The 13637-nt window shown below is 43.5% G+C and overlaps 1 protein-coding gene across 3 annotated transcripts in view; it reads right to left on the bottom strand.

Moving 5' to 3' along the window:
• The window catches only part of si:ch211-267e7.3 (ADAMTS-like protein 2), a 127133-nt gene that overhangs the window by 23869 nt on the left and 89627 nt on the right, over positions 1–13637 (bottom strand). For all 3 annotated transcript variants that reach the window (XM_043700011.1, XM_043700009.1, XM_043700010.1), the window contains one exon: positions 6166–6269. In XM_043700011.1, coding sequence (XP_043555946.1) covers positions 6166–6269 — 104 coding nt within the window. The remainder of the gene's footprint in view (positions 1–6165; positions 6270–13637) is intronic.

The following is a 13637-nucleotide window of genomic DNA, read 5'->3' as shown; positions in this document are numbered from 1 at the left end:
TCCTGCCTTATCCCCATAACCCTTGATTCCACTATCCTTAAGAGCTCTATCCAACTCTTTCTTGAAAGTATCCAGAGACGTGGCCTCCACAGCCTTCTGGGGCACAGCATTCCACACACCCACCACTCTCTAGGTGATGAAGTTTCTCCGTAACTATGTTCTAAATGGCTTACCCCTTATTTTTAAACTGTGTCCTCTGGTTCAGGACTCACCCATCAGCGGAAACATGCTTCCTGCCTCCAGAGTGTCCAATCCTTTAATATGGCATCATGGTGTTCAGAAAGAATGAGAAAGAGAGAAAGGGGGGAATTGGTGGCAGAACTGCTAGAGGAGGAGGATATCTAAGAATAGCCAAGGATAAAATCAATTTGGCTGGAGCTCCGTAACCAAAAGGATGCAATTATATTGCTCAGTGAAATCCATGGGTCACCAGCTAGCAGGAAGGATTTACTCAAACATGTTTGCAAGGAAACTACAGAGACACAAAAATTAACAGGGAAGGTAAAACATGGGACTTTAATTTTCTGAATATAGACTGGGATAGTTGTAGTGCAAGTGTTATAGAGTGTACGTGGGAGAATTCTCTACTGCCGGAACGCAGACATGGCTCAATCTGTTGCTTAGGAAGGAGGCGGATCAAGTGTCAGTCAGAGATCATTTAGATGGTGACGATCATTGTTCAATAAGGCTGCGGTTGACCATAGAACACAAGAAGAAACAATCCAGAGTAAAAGGACTAACTGGAAGAAAGCCAATTTCAATGAGGTAAGCGCAGCTGGGGTCTGAATAATGCAATGGTCAGGTGGAAAGATGGTCGTTGAACAGTAAGCTACCTTCAAAGAAGAGGCATTTGAGGCACACTTATGGTATATTCCCTCAAAAAGGGATAGGTAGGGGTAACAAAGCCACTGCTCTGTGATGGCAAAAGAGACAGAAATAGAGAATAAAATGTTTGCTTATCAAAGATCCAGTAAGGAATAGATTTGAGAGTAGTGCTGAATATAGAACGGTCAGAGGGGAAATGTAAAGGCAAGTAAGAGACGCAGAGGGGGAAAATGAGAAGAAACTTGCAGCTAACAGAAAATAGAATCCCAAAGTTGTCTGCAGGAATACAAACAGTAAACAGATGGTAAGGGGGGGGACTGGGACTGATCAGGGACAAAAGCAGGCATTTCTGAATGGAAGCGGAGGACATAGCTGAGGTACTATATTGATGCTTTGTTTGTGTCTTGATCTAGGAACAAGATACTACCCAGGCTATGGTGAATGAAGAAGCCACTCAGAGGATGTCACTTAGATACTAGAGGGAATTAAAATTGATTGGGGAAGGTATTAAATATGATGCCTGTACTTCGAGAGGTTGGGACTGGATGGGATGCATCCTAGGATACCAAGGAAAATGAGAGTGGAATGTGTAGAGGCATATCATATTTCTTCAATATTCCTTAGACTCAGAGGAGGTACCAAGGGATTGGAAAATTGCAAATGTTACATCGTTGCTCAAAAAACTCAATATAAAGATAAGCCCAAACTACCTCGGGAACCATGCCGGGTAGGACAACATGTGAACCTCGAGGGTGCAAGCCTGCCACAGAGTCAGGCACTATTTGACAATGTTTAAAAGCCTGCCAACTTCAACTACAAAGATGTGATGATTAAAACATGCCTTCAAAGCAGGGACTGATCATAAACCTCTGTCCTTGAAACAGAAGTAACAACTAATAAACAGCAAATGTCTGTTTGAGTTCATGCGCTTGCAGACAAAAGTGCTCTTATTCAATCAAAATGGTCAGTAAGTTGATTTAAACGGGACTGCACTCTGCGATTTGAATATTATACTGATTCAAATGCCAGACAGTGTTTCACGATTTGACAAAATAAAAAGCTGAACAGATGCCAATCCTCTCTTATTGAAACTCCATTCAGCCTTTGCGAGAAAGAAATGAGCAACTGGGTAGGCACCTGGTCAAGCAACTTCAAGGAGTCGATTACATTGAGCTGTGCAGAGTCGGCTTATTCATTGACGTAATGTAATTCCATTATGAATGACTGGCTGAGCTCCAAACCCCAAATCAGCACAACAGAAGTTATTTACACAACTGTGAGAGGACTGCATGCTTTGTTAGAGGAAATCTTTACAAGCAGATAATAGAATTAGATATTACGATGAGGTTCTTGAATGGCCGTTTGCTTATTTTAACAGAATAACGTGCACTTGAAACAAGAAAGCTTTTCTCAATACCAATGTGTTTGACTGACAGTTTTATTAGCTCCTAATCAGGGATATTTTTCCAAGAGGATTTTAAATGGCTTCATTAAAAATTATTTCAGAGACTTGCAGTGTTAATATATGGCCCAAGAGTTCTGTGCACAATGTATACAGGGTGAGTGGGCATGGAGAATGCATAGGAGGTTATGTAAGAGACATGAGGGGGTGGCGAGGATGAGCAAGGAGGCAGCAGAGGGTAAAGAGGTTGAGGGTGAGTCAGAGTAGGGTCTAGAGGGCATAATATCAAGGCAGAGAACTGGCCAGATCTCTCAATAAATGCAGGCAGGCCAAGTATATCACTAGAGAGAGAAGCCAACGCTCAAAACCAAAATTCCAAGCGAATGGGATGACTTTCCAAAGTCGGGAATGCATCGCTGGGAAATGTCCCAACTTTTGCTTCCTAGTCTGAAATGGAAAACCCAATCCCCGATCTTCCAACAATAAATGGGAACGGAATCAAAGTAGGAAGAGGAACCAGCTGACCTGGGTCTCGTTGGCCATCACGTGTTCTGTTAGCCGAGGCAAGCCACAATCTTTATCGGACCAGGGCTGGCTTCCACGTATTCTGGGCTCTTTGTACTAGAGGGCTCCACATTTCAGTCTACAGAGCTGACACATCCTGGCTACCACCAGCAGTCTGCCATTTGAGCACCTACTGCAAACAACCGATATCTACTCTCTTCTGGTTTAGGCTAAACATGAGCCCGAAATAAAAAATGCTGTTTGGAAATGTGGCCGATCACAGGATAAATGCAAGTACTGCACAAAGAAACAGCAGCACTAAAACTGACCGTTCAGTCAGACTGGTCCATGCTATGTTTATGTCCCATGATCCCTGTCCTACCTTACTTCATCTCACTGTATCAGCGTTATCTTCGGTTCATTTTGCCCTTATCCAACTTACCCTTAAAAGGCATGTTAATAGAACACAGAATGTTACACTACTGTCCTTTGGCACTTGATGCTGTGCTGACCTGTGAAACCAATCTAAAGCCCATCTATCCTGCACTATTCCATTTTCATCCATATGCTTACCCAATAACCATTTAAATGCCCTTAAAGTTGGCAAGTCTACTACTGTTGCAGGCAGTACATTCCATGCCCCTTCTATTCTGAGTAAAGAAACTACCTCTAACATCTGTCCTATGTCTATCACCCCTCAATTTAAAGCCACATCCCCTCGTGCTAGCCATCACCATCCGAGGAAAAAAGCTTTCACTGTCCACCCTATCTAATCCTGATTATCTTGCATTTCTCAATTAAGTCACCTCTTAATCTTCTTCTCTGTAATGAAACCAGCCTCAAGTCCCTCAGCCTTTTCTCATAAGACCGTCCCTCCATACTAGTACATCATCCTAGTAAATCTCCTCCGAACCCTTTCCAAAGCGCCCACATCCTTCCTATAATGCGGTGACCAGAACTATACGCAATACTCCAAGTGCAGTCACACCAAAGTTTTGTACAGCTGCAGCATGACCTTGTGGCTTCAAAACCCAATCACTCTACCAATAAAAGCTAACACACCGTATGCCTTCTTAACAACCCTATCAACCTGGGTGGCAACTTTCAGGATCTATGTACATGGACACCGAGATCTCTCTGCTCATCTACACTATCAAGAATCTTACCATTAGCCCAGTACTCTTTATTCCTGTTGCTCCTTCCAAAGTGACTCACCTCATACTTTTCTGCATTAAACCACATGTGCCACCTCTCAGCCCAGCTCTGCGGCTTATCTATGTCCATCTGTAACCTGCAACATCCTTTATCACTATCCACAACTCCACCAACCTTAGTGTCATCCGCAAAGTTACTAACTCATCCTTCTATGCCCACATCTAGGTCATTTATAAAAATGAAAAACAGCAGTGGTCCCAAAACAGATCTTTATGGTACACCACTAATAACTGAACTCCAGGATGAACATTTCCCATCAACCACCACCCTCTGTCATCTTTCAACTAGCCAACGTCTGATCCAAACCGCTAGATCACCCTCAATTCCATGCCTCCATATTTTGTGCAATAGCCTACCATGGAGAACCTTAAACATTTCCCATCAACCACCACCCTCTGTCATCTTTCAACTAGCCAACGTCTGATCCAAACCGCTAGATCACCCTCAATTTCCATGCCTCCATATTTTGTGCAATAGCCTACCATGGAGAACCTTATCAAACACCTGACTGAAATCCATATTCACCACATCAACCACTTTACCGTCATCCACCCATTTGGTCACCATCACAAAGAACTCAATTAAGGTTTGTGAGGCACGATCTACCCTTCACAAAACCGTGTTGAACCGTAACATTCTATGTGGTAACAGCTTTCATATTCTCACCAACACACCACAATTCCATTCTCGCTGTCCTCCCCTTCCTGCCTTTCCCATCCCTTGCTCAAATTTCAGAAGGACGCTGCAGCTAACAATTCAGTGCAATACTGGAGGACCACACCGTTGCTGGAGGTGCTGCCTTTCAGATAGAAGTTTCATCAGGTCTCTGAGAGGGATGTGAAAAATCCCATACCACTGTTCAAAGATCAGGTGAGGTCATTTTGGTATTACGGCAATCCAACCCTCCAATTAACATCACAGAGCCAGATTAGTGGGCGGCACGGTGGCACAGTGGTTAGCACTGCTGCCTCACAGCTCCAGAGACCCGGGTTCAATTCCCGCCTCAGGCGACTGACTGTGTGGAGTTTGCACGTTCTCCCCGTGTCTGCGTGGGTTTCCTCCGGGTGCTCCGGTTTCCTCCCACAGTCCAAAGATGTGCAGATCAGGTGAATTGGCCATGCTAAATTGCCCGTAGTGTTAGGTAAAGTGTAAATGTAGGGGGTATGGGTGGGTTGCGCTTCGGCGGGGCGCTGTGGACTTGTTGGGCCGAAGGGCCTGTTTCCACACTGTAAGTAATCTAATCTAATTATCTCGAGGCACAGCAAGCTCCACAGATCATGATTACAAACTGCCACATTTCACAAGTGACTATACTTCAAAGGAAACTGATCAGCTGGGAGGCACTTCGGAAAACCCAGATCCCATAAAATCTGTGAGATGAATGTCAAATTCTTGGAGTTTCGTGCTAATGGCATTAAATGTACAAGTCCTTGAGCCGAGGACAAATGTGCAGCTTCTAAATGACACACTTAGTGTCTCTCCACCCTGGAGGCTCCCTGCCTCCATTCCTGTTTAGATTATGATCAGATTGCCTACAGCCCAACCAGTCCACACCAACCCACTGAAGGGTAACTCACCCAGACTCATTTCCCTCTGACTAATGCACCTAACACTATGGGCAATTTAGCACGGCCAATTCACCTGACCTCCCAAACATCGATTTTCCTGCTCCTCGGATGCTGCCTTGAAGTGCTGTGCTTTGCCAGCACCACTCTAATCTAGACACTTAGTGTCCTCCTGCACCCTCCACACTGCACGATGTGCACAGTGTACGGTATTAGTGACAGTGATCGGTCATTACGAAAGGAGCAAAGGCAGCACTTTTAACATCCTTTTGCAACAATAACATGGCACGGATGCCAGTGGGCATGATTCAGGGGAAGATGTTCCTGGTGCAGCGAGTGGAACATTGTGAAACAAATAGAACCTGCAGTATTCTGAAATTTTGGCAACTGGACAAACAGAAATTCCAGAAGAAAAAAATTGCTGGTCTCTCCCCAACAGAAAATGAAGAAAGCAAGAGACATAGCTCTGCTGTCACTTTGATAGAGCACAAATTGCGACATTTCAAACAAAAGTGTAAACTAAGTCTTAACCAACCCCTTCACCGTATTTCAATCACCACCCCTCACCCACTCCCCAACCCTCCCACCAAATTGGGTATAAGATTAACGGCCCTGTACTTGGAGAAGTGAAGGGCTGTAGGTTCCCAAAGGCACCTGTGGTACATGTGGAACTGCAGGGTGCGTACGCTGATACCTTCCATCTGTACATGTCAGCCAGACTGATGTCATGATCAATATCCCCATCTTCAAATTCATTGCTGCAACAGAAAGGAAACACAAGGTAAGGTCTAAAGAAAGCAATGCAGGAAAAAGTCCTAGGCATCCTGGGGAGAGAGTATAATTAGTTATCAGCCAGTCTTAGGGAATACGTGACATCATCAACCCTGCTCTACAATTCAATTATTCGTTCATCCCCAAACACATTCACTCCATGCCATTTAATTTCAGCACAGCCTCATGCTCCAAACATCATGACAGCTCCAGACACCGTTTACCCCAGATACTGCTCCATCCAAAACTGTACAGCCCAGATATCGCCTCTCCCCACACACTGCTCCAATTGAAACACATGCAACCTCAGACACCACCCAGACCCAGACCCAGGTAGCAGCTCACCAGAAACTGCTGAGTCATGATCGCTTCAGAGACACTAGCCCTTGCCCAAAAATACCCAGCCGTCCACACTATCCTCTCCTAACACTGCCCCACCCGAAAGTACCCTGCCCCAGAGTCCACCCTGCTCAAAACTAGTACAATCCCACACTGGACACTACTCCACGTCAAACACTGCCCAGACCCTAACTATCACTGGGCATCAAACACCACCCTACACATCAGATACTGAGTTTATGTTTTGTGATCCAGAGGACCTCTTTACTGCAAATGCACCTTCACTGCTAAGGCCATACCCACTATTATTAAGCATCTGGAAAAGAAGGTTTTTATTTGCATGCTAAATGAAGCAGTTCTGGCCAGTGCTGATCGTTAGGTAATATTTCTCATACAGGACCATGAATTCTTAAATATCAAGGAGATGAAATTCTCCTTGGGACTCAGGATAAAACAGAAGTCAGTGAACCAGCTGCCTGTTTTAAAGGAGAATTTTGCATGACCAACTGTTCGGTTGTATACGCTGTACATACACATCAGGAGATCAAATTACTCTTTCCTGCTTCCTCCACACCACACCTCAGGAGTTACTTCTCCCATAGGTGCTGATTCCTTTCAGAGGCTCAATTCAATGTACGTTGGCGATGCTCTGGAATTGCAAGCTCAGCTCAGTGATCAATCCTCGATGTCAGTCCAGCAGACTATCAGACCAGGGCAGGGAGAGGTCTCAGGGGTCAGTCCAATCCTGTCCCCATTACACTATTCAACAAGGGTCTCTGCATCTATCAATGGAGCCAGTTGCTGGGAGGGACCACATCTGGGAGTAAGACCACAATGTGTGACCACATTCGGAAAAAGATGGCAAGGAGGAGTGATCATGAGTCCTTTGACCCATTGTGCCTATGCCAGCTCTTTCTTAGAATGAGCTAATTAGCCCCTCATCACAGCTTTTTCCCATAGAGCCCTGTAAATGTTTGCTCTTCAAGAACAGTTCCAATTCCCTTCCTTCTACCATTCTTTCAACAAACAACTGTATCCTTTTGGCATCCTTAACAATGAAAAACATTTTAAGATGCCTCTCAACAGCAGCAACAAGCAATGAATTACAGAAGAAAATATTAGGGTGGGTGATGAAAAGCTCAGTCGAAGACACAGGTTTTCTTACTGCTCAGAAAAGAGACATTCTGGTGAAACACTTCATCTTGTACTCATCAGGGCACAATTGCAAGAACACCAAATCTCCAATTCTTGTGATTCTGTCCTGATGAGTGCAAAGTGAAAGCTTCAATATCATGTGTCTGCTTTTCAGTAATACTGAGGTCCTGTATACACAAAGCGACTACACCAGTTTTAAAGAGCCCCTTGAAGGAAGAGGGGAAGAGCAACATAAGAGATTTACTGAGTGAATTTCAGAGTTTAGGGCTGAAGGCCTAGCCGCCAATATGGAGGCCAACAGAACTGGAGGAACAACAGGTCAAATTTGGGGAATGCAGGTCTATCAGATGGTTGTGGATTAGAAGAAATTACAAAGGCAGGAAGGGTTAATGGCACAACATAAGAACACAGACATAAGAATTCTAAAATCTGTGGCACTCTAGTTCACTACATGACAAAAAATTCAGATACAAACTGAAAATGTGTTGCTGGAAAAGCACAGCAGGTCAGGCAGCATCCAAGGAACAGGAGAATCGACGTTTCGGGCATGAGTCCTTCTTCAGGGCTTATTTCCGAAACGTCGATTCTCTTGTTCCTTGGATGCTGCCTGACCTGCTGTGCTTTTCCAGCAACACATTTTCAGCTCTGATCTCCAGCATCTGCAGTCCTCACTTTCTCCCCTAAAAAATTCAGATATACCAACACCACCTGTTCTTTTGGAAACTGCCTTTATTCTGTGCCCTCTGGTTATCATCTCCATTGCCAATGGAAACATGTTCTCCCTAGCTACCCTACCAAAGTTCTGAGCATCTCTATTAAAGCTCCCATTAATCTTCTCCGTTCTAAGGAGAACAATCCCAGCTGCCTAGTCTTACCACATAACAATATAGACACCATCCCATATGCCCCCTCTGAATACTTTCCAATGCCTTCTTTCAGAAGTGGACCTTGTAGCATTGAAAAGAAAACTGAATCACATGAGCAAGAGGCAGTGACAAATTTGTCACTGTGATCACCAAATCTATTCACGACACCATTACCGGCCACTCCTGCAGACTAACATAGTTGATTCTGAGACCTTATGTCCTGAATCCAAATAAAGGAAACTACCGTGGTATCATTTGAGCTGGCTATGATATATTGAGGAATATTACTTTAAAGGCATGACAGTGGGTACGCAATAGTAAATATTTAAAGAGCACACAGAGGAAATGACATAATTGTTCAATTGTTCAAAAAAACAAAATGGGAAAGGTGACCTGATCATGGCTAACAAGGGCAATTAGATATTAGATCCAAGGATAGGTTAGCCATTTTGACCAAAGAAGCAGCAGAGCTGAGGATATGAAACAAGTTTACATTTCAGCAAAACAGGGCAAAGGGATTGATTAAGGGGGTTGAAACAGGATGCGAGAGTAAGCTTGTGGAAAACACACAAACTGATTGTAAAGGCTTCTCCAGGTATGTGAAAAGAAAAGGATTAGTGAAGACAAATGTTGGTCCCTTACAATCAGAAACAGAACATGCAATAATGGGGTACAAAGAGATGAAAATCAATTAAACACATGTTTTGGTTCTGTCTGAATTTGTGCCCACCTTTGCGATGTCCCAAAAATGTTTGGGACTGCAGGATCTGGTGAAAAAGAGCAACTAAAGGAAATCAGTATTCGTAGGGAAATGATATGGGGATTTTGGCGGGATTAGAGGCCAATAAATCTCCAGTGCCTGGTAATCCACATCCCAGAATACTTAAGGAACTGGCCTGGGAAATAATGGATGCATTGGTGGCTATCATTCAAGATTCTATAGATGCTGGAACAATTCCTATAGACTGGAGGGTAGCTAATGTAGAGTCCTGAAAGTGAGCATGCAGATGAAGAAGGCAAGTGGTATGGGAAAAAGATTTGAGTACAGGAGCAGAGATGCCTTGCTGCAATTGTACAGGGCTTTGGTGAGACCACAACTGGAGTAATGTGGGGAAGTTTTAATCTCCATATCTGTGGAAGGATGCTCTGGCTATGGAGGGATTGCAAAAAATGTTGAGAAAACTGATGCCTGGGATGGTACAGCTGATATATGAAGAAATACTGCATTGATTCGGACTCTATTGGAATTTAGAAGAATGACTGGGAGCTTCACAGAAACCTATAAAATCCTAACAGGACTAGACAGCATAAACACGGGGAGGATATCTCCAATGGCTGAAGAGTTCAGAACTAAGGGTCACAATTTAAGGGTAAGCCATTTTAGCACTGAGATGAGGAGAAATTTCTTCATCCAGAGAGTGGTGAGCCTATGGAGTTCTCTGCCACAGAAAGTGGTTGAGGCCAGAACGTTGAATGTTTCAAGGAGTTAGATATAGTTCTGAAGGGATCAAAGGATTTGGGAGAAAGAGGGAACAGGATACTGTGTTAGATGATCAGACATGATGACACTGAATGGGGGAGCAGACATAAAGGGTAGGATGGCCTATGTCGACTCCTATTTTCTGTGTTCTTTAGTTTTTGTCTTTTTTGGTGGACAGGGATTTAACTCTCTGTCGGCAGCCAGATTGTTGCAGACCATACAGTTCATGGTCAAGTATTCAAATAATGAATGACAAATGGCATGGAGCAGACATATTCAATTATTATTCCTATTCAATCCCACTTTAGCACTTCAAAAATAATGACTAATGATCTGTACTGGTCACTGTATTTCAAACAGCCCCAAGCACAAAACCTTTGCAAATCAATTTGCAGATACTACTGTTCATGGCTTACTTTTTTAAAAAAGTGTTAATTGCTTAAATCCAAAACCGAATGCAAAGATTTAAAATGAAACATCTGCTGTTTGATGTAGTTTGCAGCCACCCAATCTATTTTGTCTTTGCTTTGTCTTGTGATTTGTGATAGAGGACACCCTTCAGTAGAGGTACTGTGCTTACATCACAAGGCTTATTGCACGATAGCAATAAATACAACCTTAGGAAGCTGATACAGATACATCTACTCCCTCCGAAAGAGAGTAGAACTCTCTCACAGCGTGAGAGACGTAGTACAATGTAATATGAACATTAACCCCTTCACAGCCATTATTTTATACAACAATCGACTTTGGTTAATAATGTCTAGCCATCTCTCATTGATCGGGAAAGTCACCAGCTACCACTGACTATCAATACAGGTAATTGAGACAATGAGGAGGTATGACTGCTTGAAAAATTACATAGCAAGGAGTGACCACATTGAGTGAGAGAGTAAGAAGCCGAGGACCCTTAGGAGATTGAGACTGGAAAGAGGAGTGGCCACTCGTAAATTAGATGGTAAGATTATGCAACCATTGTGAGACAATGAGTAGGATTAACTAATCATAATGAGACAGAAAGAACAATTATCGATCACAGTGAAACAGTGAGTAAGATTAACCAATCCTATAAAACAATAAGAAAGATTAACCAATCTTAGTGAGTAGGATTGCCTGAGGCAGAGGGGAGGAGTGACCACTGGGAGAATGAAACAGTGAGATCTACTTCCATTGTCCTTTAAACAGGTTCCAGTGGCAAATTGTCTTGAATTGCTAATCAGACGACCAAAGTGCGCATGATCCAAGATCACTCCAAATCTCACTTGTTGATCAGTACATGTCAGCACGTCCTGGGATCAAAGAAACCACAGCAAAGGACAACTTTTAAAGGCTGCACTCACAATTAAACCCTGCTAGCTGTGCTTTGTCAGTTAATTTAATTCACTTCAGATCTAAGCAGGGAGGAATGAGCTGAAGGTTATTCTGGCATTAAGTAGAACAATATGTAAAGGGCTATTTATCCACAAATGATCATAACATAGTCAAATTCAAAGTTTGGCTTGAAAAGAACATCTTAAATTTACATCTAGATTTTTGTTAAAAACCAACTGTAGTGGAGTGAGATGAAGCAAAATGATCAAAGCTGTTACTTGATAAACTACAACTGAACAACACAAGATGGTCCAAAAACCATGCAGGACCAGCATTCTCCACTAAGAGGTTAGGCATTTGGGTTCAGAATAATCCCATCCCATAAATTCAATTTCCATTTCAGCTAAGGCATAACTGCGATCTACCTCCTCATCTTGGCCCTATGAGTGCAAGCACCATTGACCAAAAAAAGGATGGTTCAGGCTGGCATGTCAGCAGACAATGAGCCAAGGATCTAGCCTCGGGCAGAGTGCACATGTGTGAGTGAAGGACTAAGTATAACACTAAGAGCAACAACTATATTTCCCAATTAAAAGGTCACTGTTGACAGATAACACTTCCCCAGGATAGCACAAACTCAGGGGATAGGCAAAGAACACCAAAAAAAATGAGTAAAAGCTGCAAAACATGATCAATGAATTAATACAAAAAGATGTTACATTAGAAGCAATTGATGGTAAAGATGAGCTTTTAAACATAGCTAGGAGGGGGATCTAAGATGGCGGTGATCTGAGAAGATTACACTGCAGAGCTTCGCATCGCAGCAGGAGCAGGACGGTCCTTTAACCCACCCAACCCAGGTCATCAGGATTTCAAGGGGCGTTGGAAAGATTGTGGAGCCCCAAGAAACATTTAAAAATTGACTTACCTGTATTTTCAGCTGTCCAGAAATGCCTAAAAAGGGAGGAGGAGCATCTGAGGCCGGGCCTGCAGCCCAGCCTGCAACAGCCTCGGAGCCGATTACTCTCCAGGACCTGGTGAACCAGCTCTCGAAATCTCGCGAGATGTTGGGAAACAGATTGAAGAGAAACTGGCTCCAGTCTCTCTCATGCTGCAGAAGCATGAGCAGCAGTGGGAGACATGGAGAAGAGGACGGATGAGGTGGAGCAGAGGGTCACAGTGGTGGAAGGTGATGTCAGTCGAGGAAGAGATCCAAGCCCTGAATACCCAGGTTCGTAATTTGTGTGACCAAGTGGATCATCTTGAAAACAGGGGCAGGAAAAAAAACACTCGGATCATCGGTCTGCCTGAGGGTAAGGAAGATGAGCGGCCTGCGGAATTCATTGAAGATTGGCTTCCGAAATTCCTTGACTTGGAGACTTGGCATGAGAGGATTGACGATAGAGAGGGCTCACCGGGTCGCAGCACGGAGGTCGGGTCTGGGTCAACGCCCTTGTCCTTTCCTGGTGCGGTTCTATCATTACCAGGATAAGGAGAGAGTCATGGAGGTTTCCAGACTCCAGGGGAAGGATCCAAAGGCCCTAATTTACGAAGGGTCTAAGATCATGTTTTTTCAGGACTTTTCAGCAGAGGTGATCAAGAAACGAAAATCGTATGATGATGTCAAGAGAAGATTGAAGGAGCTTGGGATTCAGTACTCCCTGAGATATCCGGCAGTGCTTCGGATCACCTTAGATGGATCCATGCATCTCTTTGACACATCGGAGAAGGCAAGAGACTTTGTTGTCAAACTAACCTAATTTAAACAATTGTAGTATGTATAAATATTGTTGCTTGGGTATGCGTTTATCATTCTGTAAAAGAAATGGAGGAAATCCGGTTGGAGCTTTGTTTATCCCCTTTTTTTTCCTCTATTGATAAATAATTTGGTTCAAACTATGTCTGGCGGTGGTTAAGATGTACATTTTAAATTTCTAAGTTAGGACATACCAAAGGATGGGTGGGGTATTTATTCCCCCTTTTTATGAAAGAATGGTTTTTTAATCATATTGATATTCTATGGGGTGTTTATTCTTTTTAGCTTGTGCTTGCGAAGCGGCTCTAGCTGGGAGAAGAGAAGATTGTTGAGATGGTTAGATGCCTATTTATGGGCAGTTCTGGATAGGTAGTATCCCCCTCCGGGCAGGGGGTGAGTTCCCCTACTCAGCGCTATTGGCGCTTTATATGTTCATTTGTTTTCTGGT

This window comes from Chiloscyllium plagiosum, chromosome 11, assembly GCF_004010195.1.
Source record: "Chiloscyllium plagiosum isolate BGI_BamShark_2017 chromosome 11, ASM401019v2, whole genome shotgun sequence".
Taxonomy (NCBI): Eukaryota; Metazoa; Chordata; class Chondrichthyes; order Orectolobiformes; family Hemiscylliidae; genus Chiloscyllium; species Chiloscyllium plagiosum.
Note: the sequence above shows the minus strand (reverse complement) of the source record. Positions and strands in the feature narration are given on the sequence as shown.